Source organism: Sinocyclocheilus anshuiensis, unplaced genomic scaffold (assembly GCF_001515605.1).
Source record: "Sinocyclocheilus anshuiensis isolate Anshui unplaced genomic scaffold, SAMN03320099.WGS_v1.1 scaffold660, whole genome shotgun sequence".
In the NCBI taxonomy this organism is placed as follows: domain Eukaryota; kingdom Metazoa; phylum Chordata; class Actinopteri; order Cypriniformes; family Cyprinidae; genus Sinocyclocheilus; species Sinocyclocheilus anshuiensis.
The window spans coordinates 467,990-490,906 of NW_015557099.1; the positions used below are offsets into that span (position 1 = coordinate 467,990).

The 22,917-nt window shown below is 36.1% G+C and overlaps 2 protein-coding genes across 2 annotated transcripts; one reads left to right on the forward strand and one right to left on the reverse strand.

Moving 5' to 3' along the window:
- Positions 1 to 3,454: 3,454 nt before the first annotated feature.
- Positions 3,455 to 13,533, forward strand: LOC107677483 (netrin-4-like). The gene is made up of 10 exons (XM_016472404.1): positions 3,455 to 4,105; positions 4,765 to 5,225; positions 6,314 to 6,658; positions 6,875 to 7,001; positions 8,247 to 8,435; positions 8,781 to 8,997; positions 9,173 to 9,300; positions 12,472 to 12,540; positions 12,658 to 12,828; positions 12,916 to 13,533. Exons 1-10 carry the CDS (start codon positions 4,018 to 4,020, stop codon positions 13,050 to 13,052), a joined length of 1,932 nt encoding a protein of 643 aa, XP_016327890.1. The 5' UTR covers positions 3,455 to 4,017; the 3' UTR covers positions 13,053 to 13,533.
- A 108-nt stretch (positions 13,534 to 13,641) lies between these two features.
- LOC107677491 (mitochondrial intermembrane space import and assembly protein 40) lies at positions 13,642 to 16,555 on the reverse strand. Its single transcript, XM_016472410.1, has 3 exons — positions 16,401 to 16,555; positions 15,048 to 15,146; positions 13,642 to 14,925 (listed from the first exon to the last, which is right to left on the reverse strand). The coding sequence occupies exons 1-3, from the start codon at positions 16,420 to 16,422 to the stop codon at positions 14,609 to 14,611; spliced, it is 438 nt and encodes a 145-aa protein (XP_016327896.1). The 5' UTR covers positions 16,423 to 16,555; the 3' UTR covers positions 13,642 to 14,608.
- Between the last annotated feature and the right edge of the window lie 6,362 nt (positions 16,556 to 22,917).

The following is a 22,917-nucleotide window of genomic DNA, read 5'->3' on the forward strand; positions in this document are numbered from 1 at the left end:
TTTGTAATGCCATGAGGAGACCATGGGAACAGCCAGAGGAACCCCACACAGTAAAACTTTTGAATTATGCAATGGCATGGTTATATCTGAGTCAGCGACAACAGCAAAATGATATAGAATTAGGTTTCTTTGTATATAAATTACGCATCAATATGCTGCTGACAAACATGAGAGACAAAAACGTAATGTTTTTGGCTGTAATTTTGTCCTATATGTCCAACAAAAACACACACATATGGCACACATATACAATTTAATGTCAAATCCTGAATTATGCTTTGATTCTGTCGAAAAGGTTGACGGCATCTAAATCAAACCTTCTTAAAAAGACAGATTCATCCAGTTTCCACATCTGGAAGTAATAAATGTTAATAGCTCACAGCTAATTCACCATCAATAGGATTAATGTGATCCCCAATAAAGATAGTTATTGCTCATGCAGTCTGCAGGGCGGCAGAAAGGCCCACAACGGAATGATGTGAGGTTTGGAGATGAAGGTCTGCTCTCTGAGCTTTTTTATGACCTGGAGGGCAGCCGAGTGTCAGAGAGGAGAATGAAAGCATGAAGAGATATATGTAGGATATGAGAATGGGGGAGGAAAACTAATAAAGAGCACATATATAGAAATAAGAGGAATCAAAAAGTACGAAGTAATGTGCAGTGAGTGTATAAGCATATAGGCTGACACTATGTCTAAACTACACTAGCAGTCTATAGACGCACCTACTTATTATGTATTATTAAAAACACAAAATGTGAAATCATTAAAAATGAAATTAAATATTAAATTAAATTAAATAAGTTAACTGTAAATCCATCTTTGCATCTGTTTTTGTATTTAGTTAGTAGTTCATTGCTTTGAATATAAACTAGACATCCAAACTTATTTTGTATTATTAAAAACACAAAACGTAAAAATTAAATTAAATTAAATTAAATTAAATTAAATTAAATTAAATACTGGCAAATTAAATTAAATTAAATTAAATTAAATTAAATTAAATTAAATTAAATTAAATTAAATTAAATTAAATTAAATTAAATTAAATTAAATACTGGCAATGTTTATTTGTATGCTAGTTAGTTAGTTAGCTTATATTAATATAGCAATAAACTTTTTGCTTTGAATATATCTTTATGTTCACTCAACATGCTGTCACCATGCATAGAATTTCCTGCACAGAACTAACAATTTTTACCTTCCGATTTAATCCCTTCTGCAATGACCAAACATAATGCATAGTGCATTTTATTTACATTTGATCAGATTTAGTGTTTATGTGCATTAGGTGGGATTGTTCTTTCGTTCACTCAGTCATTCAAGTACAACAGATGAAGGTAAGTATAAGAACCTAGTTTAGTTCAAAAGAACCTAGAAAAACTGTAAGGGGGCTTGCTGGAAATTTGCACATATTGTAAACAGCTTTTACGTGACTACAATAAAACTTTGCTTTGTAATGCTCTACCATAAAACCAAAGACTTCGTTTAACCGTTTTGTGTAACACATGTGGCTTTGAAATGCATTTTTTCCCATCAGCACAAAGCATTCCCTTTCTGCTGGCATGACTCTTTCTTTATTTATCAGCTTATGAATTAATATGCCCATTATCCTCTGATGTAGCCTATAAGTTGAGGAAAGCATAATAAAATCATTGTCTTTATTTGTGAACAACAGTTTTATTTCACAACAAAGATATGGAAACACACACATCATTTAATTGAAGATTAATGAGTTTTCATCTTTGTCTTGAGAGTTTTTATGTATAGTCAATGAGCGCAACATATCTTTGAATGTGAACTGGGCACATAGCAGGCAAGACAAGTTGGCAAAGACACACAAAAGTATTCAGCCATATGATGAAACCACTTGGGGGATTTTTGTCTATATTGTGCATGGTGAAACTCTTGGTTAAAGGAATAGTTCACCCAAAAATTAAAAGCTGTGGAATACTTACCCTCAGGTGATCCAACATGTAGATGCGTTTGTTTCTTCATTGCATATGATTTAGAGAAATTTAGCGTTATGTCACTTGCTCACCAATGGATCCTCTGCAATGAATGGGTGCCGTCAGAACAGAATCAGGACAGAAATATGTACAAATTAAACACTGTTTACAAGCAAAAACAGTCCAAAACAGTTCTAAACAAAAGTGGATGGACTTTTTCACTGAGGAAGTGTTATTATGGATTATGGACTATGGACTTGTATATTGGCCCAAAGCAATGTTTTTATGTAAAACGTCTTAATGATGGATTTGTTTATTACAAGCACACAGCTTTTCGCACAACATTAATTGATTAAGTGAATGACTAGAATTGTGTGAATTATTTTTAGTTTATGGATTATGCTGACGTTTTTATCAGCTGTTTGGATGGATTATGTCAAAGTATAGGCTGAGAATTTTTCTGAACTTCAGTCAAATTCATTTCCAAATGGTTTGCATCTCAACTCAAGGCAGAAAATTTGGGACAGTTTAGCTCTAACTACATTTACCTTTCAAAATATACACTACCTCCTCCTTTAAATGCGCAACTGGCAATAGTTTTATGTAGAGAATTTATGATTTCCATAACCACCAGCCAGAAACATTCTTCCAATGTAATATAGTGCTGTATTTCCTCATGTAACAATATACATCTATAGAAGTCCACATATACAGTATATTTTTGTATGTATTTCACTTTTCCTTAAATGAAACATCAAAGGCACCCATAATACAGAACTAGTGCTGTTTCAAATCAGGAGGAAAAGGCACGTCGAGTAACATCTCTCACCCCATTAAGGAGAGCAGGTTTTGGTGCTGGTATATATGTATAGACAGTTTCTGGAATTCTCCATGTGGCTGGATCACATTAACTTTGTTCTCCAGCCCCAGCGAATCTGACCTAACTCACACATGCACCCACCTGCAAACTCATAGAATAAAAGACGCAGAAAATCATTAGTGCTTTGTGAAGAAGAAATATATTGTTGCAGTATATAATAGAATGTTTCAGTAAATGAATGTAGAAGTTTTTTAAAAATATTTTATTAATTAAAAAAATTCATCTTAATATTGATAAAAATAATAATACACTCTAGTATTATTAAACTACATATTAATGCGGTCAAATCATACGGTTTTTTTTATATTTTGATTTCCTGTTTCACTGTCTGGAAAAGAGCAGTGTGGACATTCTGATGAATGTTTCCTTTTGCGTCCCACAGATGAAAGATGAGTAAATGTCTTTGGAATGGCATGAGGGTGAATAAGTTATGTCATCATTTTCATTTCTAGTTAAATATTAACTAACTAAAACTTTTGTTTGAAATAAATAAAATAATAAAGACATAAAAAAAATGTATATGTATGTGTCCCTTTTCTATTATCTTTTGGTTTCACAGGATGCTTCCTTCAGATATAGGACGTTCAGTGGCATGAATCACAGCGATAATCATGTCTGGTACCGTGAATAAAATGGAATCGAGATCACTTGTTTGATGTCTGCAGGGAACTGTACTAATGTATAATTCCACTGTGGGGCAGAAGAGAGCTCTTTTTCGATCCGTTCAATGCTTCAGATTCAGGCCAGTGGATCACAGTCATGCATCTGTGCTCTTGGGAAGCTGGAACAACGCTGCGCGTTAAGAATAGAAGCGACAAATTGCTATTACCAACGTAACCTGCGCGTTTTTATCCCTCTTTTACCTTCAGTTAGAAAGTGCTGTCATGTCTAAAGGACAATAGTTTCCTCTTCATATTAATGCGCAAAAACAACAATGTTAAGGGAATGAACCGCGTGCCGTTTGGACAGGTGCATCCCAGATCACCACCAATAGCAGAATTTTTTTCTCACTGACTTGCTCTGAAAATGGATCACCAGCAGCTGGATTTCATGCAATTTGTCAAGAAAACTCTTGTTTCCAAACAGTGAAGGAGATCTCTCCAAACTTAACTGAAAATGCACTGGGACATGATGGTTTATCTGTTCTAACTATGGATAACTAACCTGCTTTTACATCCAGACTGCTAAACATGAAATCTCTTTGGAGTCCTCAGTTTGTGATGGTGATACTGAAGTGCGCAGTGATCTTATTTCCTGGATTCCTGCAGGGCTTCACAGGTAAGTGATAGAAAACAGTCTGTCTGTCTGTCTGTCCTTAAACTTGTATTCATATATTTCCTTATATATTCACACATGTATACACAAACCACTTATGTTTTAAGCATTATATAATGATTTTAATCTAATTTAATTTAATTGTTAAATGATTTTTAACAGATGTCTAAAGAAAATTATGATAAACAGTTACTAAATATTGTTTTTGCCATTTGTGGGAAGAGTCACTAAAATAGCCAGACTTCTACTTGTAATAATAATCAAATTGTCAAATGCATAAACTTCTGGTGAGATCTGATTTTCATTTTTCATTCATTTTTTTATTTTTTATTTTATGTTTATTTAAAGTTTAAGCTGTGTAATTCATTTCACATTTGGATAACAAGTTAGTGCACAATTGATGCATTTAAAAAAAAAATCTATTTTCTATATATAGCTGCAACATTTGCTGTAGAAATCACACACTTTTTGGTTCTGTGAAAGCTCTACTGTGAGGTTCATTAAAGGCTCAGGTTGTCAAACATTGTGCTGTGACATGCCAGAACCTGACTGTAGTGTTTACAGAAGTTCAGTGTTCAAAAAGGGTGCATTTCAAATCATCAGCATGAAAGTTTCTCTGGATTTGTTTGTGAATGCATGTGCGTGTTTCCTCTTTTCCACAGAGTCCAGATGTGTTGGCCGTGCTTGCAGCCCTCCTATGGGTAACTTGGCCAGTGGCAGGACCCTTTTCACGCTGACTAGCTGCTGCACTAATAGCTCTTCCTGCCTGCCAACCCAGCCACGCTGTCTAGCAGAGCTCCATCCTCCTGCCCTCATGGCCGATGACCCATTTATTCATCCAGATACGTGGTGGGGCTCAGCGGCTGCCACTGGAGAACAGGAAGAAATCCGTCTTGACTTGGAGACACGGTTCTGCATGAGTCACGTTGTGATGTTATTCCGTTCCCCACGTCCTGCTGCTATGAGGTTGGAGCGCTCGCAGGACTTTGGCCAGACCTGGGAGACACTAACGCTGTTTGCCAGGAACTGCACTGAGATGTTCGGGCTTCCTGATGATATAAGTCAACCAGGATCTCTCTGCACTTCCAGATATTCTAATGTGGTCCCGTGCAGCCGAGGAGAGGTAAGGAAGGAAATAAGCACCACAAAACAAATTTCTTTTTGACAACACTGAAAGCCCCTCTCAGATTGCATGCGATCGCGAAAACAGATCTCTTTAGAGTTTTATTGTGCTTGAAAGGTCAAATATGCACACAATTATGTCAAAATGCCCATCGTGTGGAGTATTCACGTAAACACAGTCGTTATGTCTTAAACATAAACAGTTGGGTGAAAACCGAATGTGTATCAGTATGTTGGATCCATGAAGTTGGTCTTTAAGGGACAGCAGTATGTCATTATTAATGTTAATCACTCACTGCACTTGACTGAATCACTTTTGGATCTTTAATAAGAATCAGTTCATGTTTGATTGATACAGTGAAGACTATGCAGTGTTTTATTTATACACTTTATTTAATTTCTGTAATATTATATACTGCATCATTATATACTGCATAAACCTATAGCTTACTGTAGCTGAAAAACTTTAAAGTTGGTTTCATATTTATTTGTTCTATTGTGTTTGTAATATGCTTTTATTTCATATTTTTAATAACAATAATAAAATAAAAAAATAGCTATATCGAGATATATATCGTTATCGCGAAATAAGATTTTGGTCATATCGCCCACCCCTAGAAGTATGTAATTTCTGTCATTTTTGTGGCAATCAACATACAAAATGGCTTAAAATTTTCCATTTAAACAACGTTTAAACCAAATATTCCCCCATTTGAGTACAACTATTTAAATCAAAATTCTTTATAGCCTTTCTCTCTAATACTTTTAAAATGGACAGTTCACCCAAATATGAAAATCATGTCATCATTTGCTCCCCCACATGTCATTCCAAACATTCATGCATTTCTTTTTTCTGTGTAACATAAAAACATAACAGTGTCAACAGAGTCCCATTGACTTCCATAGTGTGTTTTATCCAAACTATAGAGTAGATGGGACTGCAACATTTTTCAAAATATATTCTTTTGTGTTCCATGGAAGAAAGAGAGTCAAATGATGGGAGCAAATTATGACAAAATTTTCATTTTTGAGTGTATTATCCCTGTAAATATGATCATTCATAATTATTTGTTTCTAATTGTTTTCTAGATCATATTCCGGTCCATAGGATTGGGAAGTGGGATTGTTGATCCCTACAGTCCTGAGGCACTCTCCCGTCTGACAGTGACTAACTTACGAATCCAGCTCTTAAAATCTCAACAGTGCCCCATCTCAAAGGGCCAGTGGAGTGTCCCAGAACAGTCAAACCCACCCTTTTTACCCACAATTCACAGCAGGATGCTGACTGCTCCGACACCAAGTTCTGATCCTCTGGATTCAACCCCATTTGCTGTGTACTCTCTTCTGGCTAAAGGGACGTGTTTGTGTCATGGCCATGCTGAACATTGCCTTCCTGAAAATGAAGGACAAGACAGCCTGCAACCTAGTAATGTGGTAAGTGTGTCCATTTTGTAAGTGATTTTTGGGACGAACAGCAGCGCAGCCACATTTAAATGACAGAGTGATTGTGTGAAACAACTACTTGAGGGTGTATGTGAACTCACCCAGTATTTAGGAGAATAGGAAGTGGGCTGTTATATGTATTTTTATTAGGCATTGTGAGGCTTGAATGGGCAGCAACTGAAAGTAAATCATTCCTCTGGAGCGCAGGTGTCTGGCAAGTGTGTGTGTACCCACCACACAGCGGGCGAGCACTGCGAGAGGTGTGCCCCGCTCTACAACGACCAGCCCTGGAGAGCGGCCAACGGAAGCAGCGGGGAGAGCAACCCATGCCAGAGTGAGTGCATTTACTGTACGGGTTGATTCAGCCTTAAATTCCTTTAATCCTTGAAAATTGAAATTGCGCTATGAAAGGTCTTTCTATCACATCATAATTAGTGGCACTTTCTAATGCAGGAGGAATCCCATGTATATCTAAAACCACAAAAACGAAAACTCTGTCATCATTTACTCACCCTCAAGTTGTTCCAAACCTTTATGAGTTTCTTTGTTCTGATGAACATAAGATATGTTGCTAACTAGGTTCCCGTTGACTTCCATAGTATGGAAAATATTATATATGAATCATGATTCCTATATAACCAAGTATGAGTTTCATCAAGTTAGTGTTTTTAAGCATTTTACATTTATTCCAAAATAATAACTCAAGGCAGTAACAACAACAATATATTTTATTCATGTACTTATGTTCAGCTATTCTTTTTAATGTAAAGATTTTAGATTTTTTTCGGGTCATCAAAGCTCGGTAAACATTGGTCACAGACGTGGAGATTTACTTTAAATTTCACCAAGCTGATTACTCTCCAAAAACTCCCGCAGATCATGTTTTCATGCCGTTTTAAGTTTTATTTTGATGTAACAAAGTGGTTATATCTAAGTGTTTTTGATTAGTCTTCCCATTATATTGTTCATTCAGACTGATTCGTGAATGCAGAATGTGCACAAACACATGAAGTGGGATTTATCGCATGAACCAATAACAGCCAATCATAACGAGTCATATCCAATCATATTGCGTTGTAGCTATTGCCTCCTTTCACATGACTTTCCCCTGTCCATTCTCAATTACCCCCCACCAAACTCATGGCATGCTTTAGGGGGTCTGTTAAAACTCAGTGGGTTCAGGGGAGGCGAGAGAGATGCGTACTCGCGCTGTAACTTTACCTGCTGGTGTCGCGGTTGGACAGTGTTTCTTTAGAAAAACAAGTTATTTATACACCTTTTAATTTTATATTTTGTAATATTGGCATTGTTTTATTTTTGTACTACAAATGTTTTTCTCGTCCAATAAGATACACTGCCTCCCTTGCAGGGGAAATGCCCCTGAGATAGATGTATATATATATATATAAAATAAAAAGTAATTAACTTAATTTACAGTGCAAAAAGCTGTTACAAGGACTTTTATTTGATAATAAAAATGTCGATGATTATTTTTCAGGTTCTTGGATGATTCTTTGATCCATAATGTCTCTTTCTGTCCCTAACTTTTTCACTGTGTTCTCTTTTTTTGTCACTGAAGAGTGTGAATGTCACGGCCACGCAGAGAGCTGCCACTTCTCCCAGCGAGTGTGGCTGTCCACAGGGGGCAGTAGCGGGGGCATCTGTGACAACTGCCAGCATAACACTGTGGGCCGCCGGTGCCAGCGCTGTTGCCCTGGATACCACCGTCACCCTGCCAGACCCCTCAACTCCCCGCATGCTTGCACACGTAAGACAGCTAGAAAGAAAGGAAGGAACAAATAGAAAAGGACAGTGAGATCTCAAATAATTATTCCCAACTGATCCCAAAATGTACTTATTTTATTCAAGCACATTGATGGTCAGTATGATAAATGAGAAAAACATCCTTTGAAATAAAATAAACCACCCATCAATGTCCTAGCAGCCACTCAGAACTCTTCACTTTTTTTCTATCAAAATGGTTAACCTTGCAATCATTTACAGTCTTTTATTGCCTCCTACTGGTGGCAGAGTGGCACGATCCCTAAAGTGATTTAAAAGCAGTGGGAAGAGCTAATGAACCAATGACCAAAGATTTGTTTCCATGGCACAGGATGCTGGTGTGACCCAGTTGGGTCGGTGCCAGTAAATTTCGGCAGCGGGACACCATGGTGCCATCCTAGAAGTGGACAGTGCCACTGTAAACCTGGCGTGGGCGGCACTACCTGCAGCCACTGTCTACCAGGGTACTGGAGCTTTGGAGAGGAGGGCTGCAAATCTTGTGTGTGCCCTTTGACCTGTGATCCCGTCACAGGTCATTGCCTAGACAGGTCAGACTACATTCTGAATTCTTTCTAAATTTACTATTTGTGATTTGAAACTAAAACACTGAGAATTTCAAATGTAAATATCTGGTTTTAGTGACTTAATGAGGTTGATTATAATTGCATATCTGTTGGGGATTTTTAAATAGATTTTTGTTGTCGTATCATTTTCCTTTAACAGCAAAGGTGGTATCAAGCTTTACAATGTACCAATTGGTGGGAAAATTCCTGAACTGTCCCACTTTAAACCTCAAGAGGGCGAGAGGGTGTGGCCTAAAGAACTGGCCGTCTCTGCACTGTACTATACAGGTGAGCCGACTACAGGAACAAAACATTCCACATTAACAGCAGCTATTGTTAAACGTGGGAAACCGCAGCACGAAATGTGACTTCAGGATGTGGCTTTTCAAAAAATGTGGCTTTTTATGTGGTTCCTTTACATGTAAGGCTGAGATAATTATGTATTGCTGTGTAAATGGGTGAATTTCACAAACCTATCTAGAACATGTCCAGGTCATCCAAAATTATAATAAAACAAAAATATAAATACTTAAGGAAAATGAAGCCTATTGTAGGACCATTGGACATTGTTTTCATAGCAATATTCTCATTACAGTACTGCAAAAATTAGTATATGATTAAACACTATTTTTTAATAGATTTTTAATGGTTTTGAAGGAAGTCTCTTACACTCAGTCGCTTACACTCACCAAGGCTGCATTTATTTGATCAAGAATCCAATAAAAACAGTAGCGTGGTAAAATACTATTGTGGTTTTAAAATAAATGTTTTCTGTTTTTATATATTATAAAATGTCATTTACTCCTGTGATGCAAAGCATCATTACTCTTGGCTTCAGTGTCACACAATCCTTCAGAAATCATTCTAATAAGCAGATTTGCTGCTCAAGAAACAATTTTCTTAGTATTATCGGAGTTAAAACATTGAAAGCTCAACTTTGAATAGGAAGCTCAAAAGAATGGCATTTATTACAAATAAATCTTTTGTAACATTATAAATGTCTTTACTGTCATATTTGTATTGTAAATAAATAAAGTAAATAAAAGTATTCATTTATTTTTTCTTTTGAATAGTATATGTATATATTTTATTATTTAAATTTTATATTATTAAAAAAACATTGTGTTGCAGTCATTGTCTATACTGTGATACAGTACAGTACAAAACATTTTACATTTACATTACATTTAGTCATTTTGCAGACGCTCTTATCCAAAGCGACTTACAATTGGGGAATGCATAAAGCGATTTTTCTTAAAGAGGCTAACAGACACAGGAAGTGCTCGTAATACTAAGTTTCAGGCATTTGTTCAAATAAGTACAAGCTAGAAAGGGAAGGAATAAATAAAGAGAAAGACAATATTTTTTATACATTTTGGATGAAGTTAAGTAGCGTCGAAAGATATGTGTTTTCAGCTGTCTCTCGAAAATTGTCAGGGATTCAGCATTCCGGATAGGGGTGGGAAGATCATTCCACCAGCCAGGAATGGTGAACGAGAATGTTCTGGAAAGTGATTTTGAGCCTCTCTGTAATGGTACCACAAGCGTCGCTCACTAGCGGATCTCAGATTTCTGTAGGGGATGTAGATTCGTAATAGTGAGTGGAAGTAGGTGGGTGCTGAGCCTGTGGCTGCTCTATATGCAGGCATCAATGTCTTGAACTTGATGCGAGCTGCAACCGGTAGCCAGTGCAAGGAGAAAAAGAGAGGTGTAACATAGGCCCTTTTGGGCTCGTTAAAGACCAGTCGTGCCGCTGCATTCTGAATAATTTGTAGAGGTTTGATTGTGCTTGATGGAAGTCCAGCCAGAAGAGCATTGCAGTAGTCCAGCCTAGAAATGACAAGGGCCTGGACAAGAAGTTGTGCAGCATGCTCCGATAGAAAGGGCCTGATCTTTCTGATGTTGTGCAATGCAAACCTGCAAGATCGAGCAGTCTTTGCAATGTGGTCTCTGAAGGTCAGCTGGTCATCAAAGATTACACCAAGATTTCTGACCGAACATGATGGGGTACTTGTAGAAGAACCTAGCTGGAAGGTAAAATCATGCTGTAGAGTTAGAGTGGCAGGGAAGACAAGAAGCTCAGTTTTTGTCAGGTTGAGCTGTAGGTGATGTTCTTTCATCCATGCCGAGATGTCCACCAGGCAGCCTGAGATCCGTGTAGCTACCGTTGGATCATCTGGTTAAAATGAGAGATAGAGCGGTGTGTCATCAGCATAGCAATGGTAGGAGAAGCCATGTGCCTGTATGAGCTACCGTTGGATCATCTGGTTGAAATGAAAGAGCTGTGTGCATAGCAATGGTAGGAGAAGCCATGTGCCTGTATGATGTGATCCAGTGATGTAGTGTATATGGAGAAGAGGAGGGGTCCAAGAACTGATCCCTGAGGAACCCCAGTGACCAGTTGATGTGCTTTGAAAGGGAGCTCCGGGAATGAGGACCGCAGCCCATCCAGCTCCTCTAGGAAGAGTGCCCTAGAATGTGCCCAGGAGGGCGGTAAATGACCACAACCTGGAGTTTTATAGGAGCTGTTACAGTAATCGCATGAGATTCAAATGAGTTATAATTGCATAGGGGAGAGTGGGTTGAGTATTTCCAAAATTAAGTCTGCTTTGTTGACAGCTGACTGACAATTCAAGAGACCCACAGAGAAAGAAAGAGGTGCAGTAGAAGATGTAGAGATAGGATCAGGTTAGCAAGATTGCGTTTCCGTCTGCGTGTGATGTTAGAGCGTTGTTGAGAGACAACCGGAATGTTTTGGAAACACATGATAGAGGTGGAAAAGAGAGGACAGAAAAGGAGAGTGTGTAAAGGGAAGTTAAAAATAATACTTAAGTGCGTTGCCGGTTTTGTTGCTCGGTGAAGTCGCGCAGGTAAAGTCGCAGGTCTTTACACTCGTCGGTCTTCCCATGTTGAGGCTGAACGCTTCAACGAAATACACAGTCTAAGAAACAACAGTGAAAACAGCTGTGGCCACCTTCTAATTAGCACAGCCAATAGCCTATAGCAGGGCAATTGCTCAAATCGAAAATACAGTTTGCACTTAAGTCCAGGAAGAGAGCAATGCCAATAACACAGGCTCCTTCATAGCCGACAGCAATTATTATAATTACCAGTAAGTCCAATCAAAAATACAAACTACAAGGAAAATACAAAGTAGAAATAGGTAGACAACGAAATATTCCTTCCTAGCAGCAAGTAATAATTTCAACAACAGATCTCCAAACAAAACAAAACGCGCTGCCATCCGTCTCTTCTGTTATCTTAAAAACTTCAAAATAAAAATATTCATGCTCAATGCGATAATGAGAACTTGGGGTAAAAACATTTAATTATCATTAAAAAAGTCACTGCATTCGATCTTAATGGTCTTAAAATTAGCCGTCCTTTTATTTGTGGAAAAAACTATATATATATAAATTTGTAATAACCTCTGAAATGTTTCTTGTCAATTCTTTACAGGGAAGTGCAGCTGTAAGGAAAAGAAACTGAAAAGTGTGTCAGATCTTTGCAAGATGAAACACACATATGGTGAGGCTTTTTAGTGTATTGAATCATTTAATTTCATGCTATGAATCGTTTCGGTTGACACTTGCTGTCTAAACATTTAAATCTAATGATAGAATTGACTGTTTGTGGTGTTCATAGTGATCAAAGCCAGCGTGCTGTCAGCTCATGATAAAGGCACACACGCAGTTGTCCTGGTGAAGGTGAGGAAGGTGTTTCGTTCTGGAAAACTGCCCCTCTCCCAGGGCACACACAGTCTCTATCCGCTCTCCTGGACCAGCCGTGGCTGCACCTGTCCCATCCTCAACCCAGGTACAGCACCCAACAACTATTTGGGTCATGGCTTTGATTCAGTCAAGTTCACCATTAGAGAAGTGACTTTTATGTCTCCATCTTTAGGTGGGAACTATCTACTGGCAGGTCCTGAAGATGTTGACTCAGGATGGCTACTGGTCACCATGCAGAGTCTAGTAGTCCCCTGGACCCCCATCCTGGGCTTTCAGGTCACAGAAGCACTGCATCAGGGCTGCTTATGAGCGTGACTTTACCCAAATACAAGTACAGTAGCTCAACACTGCCCAAACTTGAAAGCCCTCACTATACCAAAGCAGGCAGCCGGATCCTAAATAGACCATGACCGCCGGATGCAACTGAAATGGAATGAGGGTAATTACCAGAAACAAGATTCATGGAGAAATCGCATGGCAACGTGCACTGAATAGCCACTTCAAATAACTGTAATAGTTATACAGCACCTCTTGAGCAAGGCTCTTAAAAATAACTCTTTATCTTGGTGGCTGTTGCCTTGTGGACATGGAAGAACCTGGATATGGCATTCATAAGACTGAATGAACTGTTTCTGTACTAATTTCTCTGTAGTTTCTAGATTATCATCTTCAAAAATTAGTTTCTTGAAGATGGCAAACGCAAGCCAGTGATTTTTGAGATTCATTCACACTTATTTTATTTGCTTCTCTTACTACATTTCAGTCAGGTGTTTTTAAAAATGCATTTGAACATCACACAATTGAAAAATGAAAAAAAAAAAAAAAAAAAAAAGAACATCACACAATTGAAAAATGAAAAAAAAAAAAAAAAAAGGTACAGTCTGATTTAAATTCTCCTAGTGCTTATGCATGATTTGGACTCAGTATCTTTTGTTTTATTAAAAGATTTTTCAGAAACAGATATATCACAGATGAAAAGATCATTATGTTTCTTGTTTAATCAAAATAGGAAAATTCACATTAAGGCTTTGAATGACATGTCAATCTTGGATAAACAAATGTCATTGATTGAATATATCAATAAGCCACATAAGCTTAAACATATTTAGGAGTTATAAAAAGGATCTGATATTCGCACAATTTTTAACACTGTTTATTATTAGCATGTGTTGAAAATGGATCTAGAAACAGCCCTCAGTGTTAAGATACTTCAATTGAACGAAACCTTACTAGTCTTTGGAACAACAGATCTTTGTATGTTCTTACTAAACAGAAGATCCATTCTTTTATAATGTGTTGTTTTGCCATTATAATCGTTTAACGTCAACAAATTATGTATTTTTATCATCAGATGACGGGTAAGGCTACTGGTTTACTTACTCACACCCCCTAATGTTTGTACTTGCAACCTTGGGCTACATGCTTTCCAACACTTCAGCAACAGAACATTTCTTCATCATAAAATTGTTTAATCATGTTCTACAACAAAACAGCACATGAAATGTTTATTTGTTTTGTTTATTCAATCTCCAATGCCAGTTGACCTTTGATCTGTTGTAGCACACAAGTCAAACAAGCTAAGCTTAGGTTGTGGAGCAAATAATAATCAGAAAATACAAAGCCGGACGGTTCAAATGGCAGCTAACGTTTCACAGGCCAAGTGCAAACTGACCTGCCATTCGTACAGATCCTCATCTTTTCATCGGTCCCTTAAGTGCATGTTAATGTCATTCGAATATTTGATTCACAAAATGCAGTCAGGTGGAGAGCATCGATCCAGTGGCATAGTTAGACATTATCTCTTCATACTCAAAAGTGGAGCTCTCTTTGCTGTGAGGTGTGAAGGGAATGAAGCCAAGATAATATTAGCTAGCTGCTGGGTTTTCTGTGGTTGCTGGTGTGGAATCAGGAGAGGATGTAGGGACAGAGTCAGTGGGTGCAGTATCCGCCCCACCAGAGGGGGCACTGTCATTGTCATCTTCCTGAGGGTAGAGCTCAGGGTACTTCTGCATACACTCCTGCATACTCTGGAAGTTTTCCACACAATCTGAACCCTTTACCTCCTCTTTACTATAGTGGAAACAAGAAAAGGCGTCCTTGAACTGCTGTCCACAAGGGCCACTGGCCATGCCGCCCAAACACGGGCAGTTCCAATTTATATCACCATTAGGGAGAATAAGACCTGTAGGACCAAATGAAATGAGTGTAAAAATGAGTATCCTAGACACAAGATAAGGCGTATTTCTTGCTAAACTACATGATAATTCTTTACTCAAGGATTAATATATTAGTTCAAAAACTTACCGTGATCCTCATATGGATCATTTGGATCATCTTCGATAAGCTCAGCATTACTGGGTGCTTCATGATCCTCCTTGGTGACAAATATGATGCGATCTTTACCTAGTGAGAGACAAGAAGGACGTTATACACAATGTTATCAAATGTTTTAGGGGGGACCAAATAACCAGCCACTGAATATTACATATTAACTGACCACTAGACCACTGTTATTATTGTTAAAAACAAAAATAGTAAAAAAAATAAAAAAAATGATTTAACCGAATTAAAGCTCAAATTAAAATAAATATGAAATGTTAAATTAAATATACAAATGTTGACTTGGCAATTAACTGAAATATGTTTAAGTACAACAACAACAATAAATCATAATAATAACAATAATAATAATGTAATTAACTATTAAAGCTAAATGGAAATATTAAAAACAAAAACTACTAGAAATGACAAAGATCACAAAATTATTAAAACAAACTCAAATTCTAACGAAAAGTGAATATATAAATAAAAAACAAAATACATATATTACATATTAATACTAGTAAATAAATAATATTAAAAATAATAGCACTGTACTATACTAAATTTGGTTGGCAAACAATCAATGTCAATGTCTTGCAGACCTGATGAAATATTACAGACGCTGGACTGCATTTTCTGAGTAACCAAAAACCTTTACACTTTATAAAAGGTTAAAGAAAACATTTGGTCTGTACACAAGAAATAAATGAACCACTTACACAAGTTCTGTGTCATGAACTGAGTGAATTAACACTTTTTTTATTATTAGATTTAAATAAATCTAACATTCTAACTATTGTAATGTTGTGTGTTTAGGTTCATATTACATCATACTTTTTATGTAACTCAGAATGTTTTCATAATTAATAAATTAACCATGTGGGTTATGAACTCCCCGGGTTATGACCTTGCAGGCACCTGCTTCATGTAGTAGGGTGACACAACATGGCTAAGATGGCTGAAGAACTACATCAAAATAAATCAGATATAGGACTCATGGAAAACGTATTGACTTACACTAGAAATGTATGATATTTTATTGAGCGCTTGCGAACTCAGTTTAATTAGAATTTTCATCTTTAGTTTAACCAATAAATCAGTAATTCATCACCAAACTTACAACACGCAAACAATAGAAGATAATATAACACCACACATTCGACCACATCTGAAAAAATGATTTGGAGCTCATAAATATTTAAATAACTCATTGATCGTACTAAGCATGGCTGGTGAGAGTGACTTTTAAGGGCATGAGCATTAGCTACACCGCTAAACGACAGTGAAAGATGGGTATAAAATGGGTTTAAACGGTCCGAGTTAGTTCAGACATACCTTCCTGCTTGCAGTACGACATGTCTGCTGACAGATCCGTCTGATCGCCGTTTATCCGATCAATGAATCTCAAACACCGGCACAATGATCGATCCAAACGCCCGTTACATCAACTCCAGCATGGAGGTAGCGACAGTGACCACGTGACCACAGCCGGGTTGTATCAAAATAAAAGTGACATTATTCTTCTTCTGTGAGTTTATTGGCGGGTTGCAAACCAACTGGAAAGGTGTACATCTGTACTGTACTGGAGTGTGATGAAGCTGGAACACAAAGATTTCTATATTCTGTTCCTTAGACCGCTATTTCTCAAGATCTTCATTAATGCTGTAATTATTTTATTAAATTCTACTCCTGCCTTTAAAATATTATTTAAGGTAAATTCCAATATACCCAAAGCTTGCATATCTCTTATAAGTTCAGTTCTTTCCTGTTTTTACATCTAATCAAAACATGCTCAACCGTTTCCATTTCCTGACGTGCATTACATAAACCAGAATTATGTTTGCCGATTATATGAAGTGTTACATTAAGATTAGTATGATCCATTCTTAATCAAGTATATATAATAAAGTCCTTCCTATTTATATAATGCTTAATTATACCTTGTTTTATGTTACTTTGTATTCTATAAAAATGTCTTCCTTTTTTACATGAGTTCCAGTAGTTCTGCCATTTACTCCTACAAACTTGCTTAATCACAGACTTTCCTTCTGCCCTGCTTAAAGTGACTGCTACGCTAATATTATCCATTTTAATTGCTTCTTTAGCCATTTTGTCTGCGGTTTCATTCCCTCGTATCCCTACATGCGCTGGTACCCATGCAAATTGCACTACACTTCCCATTTCATCATGACATTCAAAATAAAAGTAAAGGAAAATAACGCATTTTTTAAGTTTGCTACTTTTCAAATGTATAAGTTCACATTTATATGTACAGATTATAATGTTTTATCCGTTTCCAAGACCCAGACTTCAGTCTTTTAAAAACTATGAAAATGCTTCTACAAAATTATTTCATTTATAAAACTATGATAATCCAGGCAAAGAGTGGAGTAAACAAGCTGCCAGTGTTTACATTATGAAATTGATTTATTTAAAGGGGTCATATGATGCGATTTCAATTTTTCCTTTCTCTTTGGAGTGTTACAAGCTCTTGGTGCATAAAGAAGATCTGTAAAGTTGCAAAGACTAAAGTCTCAAATCCAAAGAGATATTCTTTATAAAAGTTCAGAGTCAGCCACACCCTCCTAAAACGCCTCGTTCTAACACGCCCCCACATATCTACCTCACTATGTGGGAAGATTTGCATAACGCCGCCCAAATGTTCACACAAAGAAAGAAGGCGTAACTTTTAGTCTCACTGTAGTTTTGTTGACGCTGCAGCCATGTCGTGAAGACGCTGTGTGCTTCGTTGTGAAAGCGAAACTACTTTGTTTGGTCTTCCAAAAGAGGACGATATCCGCTTCGTCATGCCTAGAGCTGATCTGTGCTGGTCGCTATAATGTTCTTTTTAGCAGCATCATATGACCCCTTTAAATAATAATAATAATAATAATGCATTTTTCACAAATTATGTCACTCAGTTGTGTTGTGGCTCCCCCTCCCCACTAAAGTTTGGTTATTTGTTTACCAAGGGACAACAATGAAGAGCATGCCTCAGACATATGATGAAAACCAAGGTAAATATCACTTCCCTTACCAAAAAGTAGTACACTTCAAGTTTATTTTAGTAAGTATACTTAAGTAAAGTTCAAGTATATTTTTAAGTATACTTTATAAACATTTTATTCTAGCTTCATGCATTCTTTGTTTAAACACTTAAATGTGGAGAAGTTTCATAAATAAAGAAATAAACAACATTATGAACAAAAAGCTGAAAAAAAGACTATGAATTGGATTCAGAATGATAATCAAACCATAGATAAAGTCGATCAACACCCCAAAGCTTGACAGTTATTATTACCTCTTCATGGGTCAACATTTTATTCCATAATGTTACATAGTTTTGATGCTGTTTTATGTCTGATGATCGTGTTAGAATACATGTGGAAGCATCTGTTGTTTCGGTTTCTTCTTCACTTGTGTTTTTTGGAAATTCATTACAGAAGATGTGTACTAGCGCCCTCTACAGTATAACAATGAAAACACGGATTCTAGGAGCACAATTATAGCTAAAATATATTTAGACTTTTTCTAAGTATAAGTCAAGTATACTTAAATGTCATTTTAAGTATATTTCTGAGAAGTACATAAAGCCCATTTCTGAGAAGTACATAAAAAGTAGACTAAAATTATACTTTCCTATTTTTAGTTTAAAAGAAGTATACTAATAGCACACTTGAATAAACGTCTTTTTCGTAAGGGTTGTCAACAGGATATTTTTATTATGGGCCATCAAGCTCTGTTTTTTAAAATAGGAAAATGTTGTGACATTGTGTGCATTTAAGATTAATATACTGCTAGCTTGTCCTTAGCAAGACAACGGAGTATAGGCCATTTTATTCCAAAAATGTGATGGAAATGCCATTTGTTCATGACAATCTGAGGAACAAAACAGAAAATAAAAGAAAAAAAAGTTTCATGTATGTTCTGGACATTGTTAGCGCAGAAGAGTCTGAAAAGGCTGTTTATTTGTCCCAGTAAAGTTTAAGAAAAAAACTAAATGTATTCGTCAAGAATATCAAAATGATTTGTAGTACAGTTTCAACCATAGCAGTCCTCTGCCACTTTTCTTCGTGCCTAATTCTTTAAAAAAAGGCTTGTGTACTGGGAATCTCAGTCTCAGGCTGAACAGTTGCAGCTATTTTACTGTCATGCCCTCAGACTTCACTGACAGCTTGTCAGGAAACAGCGTGCAGGCTGTGTTTTACTAATTAACCGAGGCACCTGAGGTGAACTACAGCCCTGTGCTTTTCTGCTGACAGCTTTTTACCCACACACCTCATTACAGAAGACACATGCTGCGAAACACAAACTGGGCCTAATATTTTTATTGATATGTGATATGTTGCATCGTTGTGAGGTTTTATACTTGACTTCTTAAACAGACAAAGTTTGTGGGGGATTAAAACTGTATTATTGATCATTAACTAACTGTTAACAATTGGTGTAGAAATAATTTTCGCTTAGAACTTGCTAGTAAATGTCACAAATAATTACAATAAACCGGCTAGTAACACATTTAACTCAATTAGGCCTAAATGTGAAATTTTGAAGTAGAAAGACTAAAATAGTATTTTCTTGTTAAACGTAGGCTATTACAATAATGTTTGTTTTCTTGCAACTTTTACAAATATTTATTAGTTTTTATACAGCGTAGCTTTTTTTGTAACACTAGATAAAAGGTATTTTGGTATCAATGTACCACTAGGTGGCAGTATATGTTGATTATCTGTTTAGCTTAATGACAGCGACAGTGGTAGTAAAGAAACATCAGCTTTCTGTGGTTGTGTTTTGAATAAATAAGTAAAATAAAATGTAAAAAAAAAAAAAAGATAGAAAAAAAATGGAAACATTTTCCATCCACTTCATACACCTCACCTGCCTCTACATCTTGTTAGCCCCCAATAGTATGTTCCTGCACAACCGGAGGCTGCAGTTTCAGGACCGCAGTTCTAGGACCGCAGTTCTAGGACCCTATTCTTTTGTAACAGCGCCACCTACTGAATTGGATCACTAAAGATGGACGACATGGACAGCAATCAGAGTGAGTAACTTTACCGATTTTCAATTAAGTTTTATTTTATAACCTTAAAATGATGCAAAGTTTACGTAGCCAACGTGAGAACTGCTAAGAATTAATAATGAATTCCCGATTGCTAATTTTATTGATTATTACTATGTTCTTAATTCGTGACCATGATTTAATTAAGCTAAACCTTGTTGACATAATGACTACAATAAGTAAATCTAGCCAGCACATTAATTAAACTTAAAAAGATGATAAAAGCATGTTGATGTGAGATGTGTCAGATTTACCTGTAGCTTACTGTATTAGTGTGAAAACTTGTTTGATACTCATTGTTTTAGCATATTAGTAAGAATAAATCATCTTTCATAATTAAACTGGGCTCATTGCTTGGTTGCGCCACAATATGTGTTATTAGCCTGTCCTTTTGGCAGTACTTTATATTAATCTTGTTGATGTTTGAAAGGCATGGTCAGCGTTAAAGAAAATGTTTCTTATTTAATTCTCCCTCCCTCTCTCTCTGTCTCTTTTTTTTTATCTCTCTCAGGAGCTGAAGCCTACAGCCTTTCTGTCCATGCAGCAACTGATGGAAAAGGGGGTCTTTTTTTATGATCCTCTGGCTGGCTGCATAGACTCTTTCACCTACAATGCCTTTTGGAGATTGTGGATCCTTGGGTTTGTGTATACTGTACGTGTTTGCCCTTCAGTCACGTTTTTGTGTAGAGCTTGTATCAGCTCATCTGGTTTTGGCATGGAGAGATGCTAAATTGAATCTGCATGAGGGAGGAAATGATGTCACACCTATCACTAGGGCTGTGCAATATATCGAAATATCGCAAATGTACATATCGCTACAGCTTGCAATATTTGGGGCCATGAACAAAAGACAAAGAGAAAATCACTCACTGCTCTTACCTAAATAACTTTTGTAGCTTAAATAAGAATCAGTGCATATTGAATTCATAGAGTAAATACTAAGCAGTGTTGTATTTTTTCTTTTTATTATTCAGTTCCTAAACTCATGTTAAAATGATTACACTAATGTTAAAATGACATTTTTATGTAATGCTCGAGTAAAACACATACCGTTCACTTTCAGAAGTTGTTGTAGGGGTGCTTTCTTATTAGAATCAGAATCAGAATTAGCTTTATTCACCACTTAAGTGTGCGCAAACACAAGGAATTTGTTGTGGTTTTACAGTAACTCTTTGTACATACATACATACATACAAATAACCATATAGGCCTACTGTATATATGACACAAGATAGTTATAGAAGTTCACAGAACTGACTCAGCAACAGCTGAGTAAAACTGTTTCATCTGAGTATGTGGCACTTTAAGCATTATCGTATCGCATATCGAATATCGCATTATTTAATGAGTTATCGCATATCGCATTTTTCTTCAATATCGCACAGACCTACCTATCACCTTCACAGGCCTTCTTAGGTAAATACTTATTAAACACTATCTAATGATTAACAGATCATTATTTAATGTAAATTGAAATGCTTACAAATGCTATTAAAACTTTCAATTCATTTGATCATGAACTTTTTAAAATTCTTCAAATGATTTTGATAAAATGGATTACAATGATTAAAATCATTAATAAATCATTAACAAACATTATATAATGCTTAACGGATCATTAGATCATTAATGTTACAAATGCCATTAAACTTTCAATTCATAAGATCATGCACTTTTTTTTTTACAAATCTACAAATGATTTTAACAGAAATTATACAATGATTACAAGTTTATTTGTTATTGTACTTCTGAATTCTAACAAAGTCATTAAACTTCAGTTCTAATTTTCTTTTTTTATTACATTTACAAATCTTGTGAAATAATTAGTCATTTTAAGCACTTCACAAGCTATTCATGTTAACATTAGTGATTAGTGATTAATCACAGTCTGTAAAGTTTGCATATTTGGTCTTCGTTTGACTTCTACTGTTTTCACATCTTAAGGAATCATTTATTAATTATTTGTTCATGTTTTTTGTTCAAGTGGAAACTATTCATCAATTGTAAATGTTTATAATGACATTAGTACCTTTATGAGCAGTCATCTCGATGGCAAAATGTGTCCTAACCTGAATTCAGCCTGTTTACACATCTTTACAAATCATTTATTATTCATCTGTTTTTGTAGTACCCAATCTAAAGTTGAGACTATTCATCATTTGTAAATGTTTATAAACCTTTCAGTATCTTTATGGGCATTGGACGTTTAGCTGTTGTAACAGTGTTTGTGTAAAGGGTGGTTAGTTAGCCTAAGTTTATCTAAATGCTTGCTAAAGACAAAACACACATTGTAATTTGGGTGCAAAACATGCTTTTATTGTCTCAAAACTTATATTAGTATACTATTGTGTACCATTAAACAGAATATTCCTTGAATCATTTATCAACAGGAGAAAATAAATTTTTCAAGAAAATACTTAATTGATCTTTTATCAAAACAATGTAATATGTATAAACAGATTGAACCGTGTTGTTGACCCCTTAACCAACCCTTAAACCTACCCATACCACCAAACCTGTCCCTAACCTTACCCATATCACACCCCAATAGCAGCAAAAGTGTTGTACATTTACAAAAGCTTTTAATAATTGTTTAACATCTGTTCAAATCATTTGTAGATTTTAAAGATGTGCATGATCATATGATTAAAAAGTTTAATGACAATTGTACGCATTTTAATTTTCATGAAATAATTATCTGTTAATCATTATAGGTAATGTTTGATAAGTTTATTAGTGAACATTAACAAGCACATTATCTCATGTTTTAGCTATGTGAATATATATATA

What these genes read in the sequence shown, in the direction of transcription:
- LOC107677483 (XM_016472404.1), top strand. Translation starts at nt 4,018, where the DNA reads ATGAAATCTCTTTGGAGTCCTCAGTTTGTGATGGTGATACTGAAGTGC. An exon ending in CTCTGCACTGTACTATACAG is followed by an intron (nt 9,301 to 12,471) that starts GTGAGCCGACTA and finishes AATTCTTTACAG; the next exon opens with GGAAGTGCAGCTGTAAGGAA. An exon ending in CAAGATGAAACACACATATG is followed by an intron (nt 12,541 to 12,657) that starts GTGAGGCTTTTT and finishes TGGTGTTCATAG; the next exon opens with TGATCAAAGCCAGCGTGCTG.
- LOC107677491 (XM_016472410.1), bottom strand. Translation starts at nt 16,422, where the DNA reads ATGTCGTACTGCAAGCAGGAAG. An exon ending in GTCGTACTGCAAGCAGGAAG is followed by an intron (nt 15,147 to 16,400) that starts GTATGTCTGAAC and finishes GTCTCTCACTAG; the next exon opens with GTAAAGATCGCATCATATTT. An exon ending in TGATCCATATGAGGATCACG is followed by an intron (nt 14,926 to 15,047) that starts GTAAGTTTTTGA and finishes TTGGTCCTACAG; the next exon opens with GTCTTATTCTCCCTAATGGT.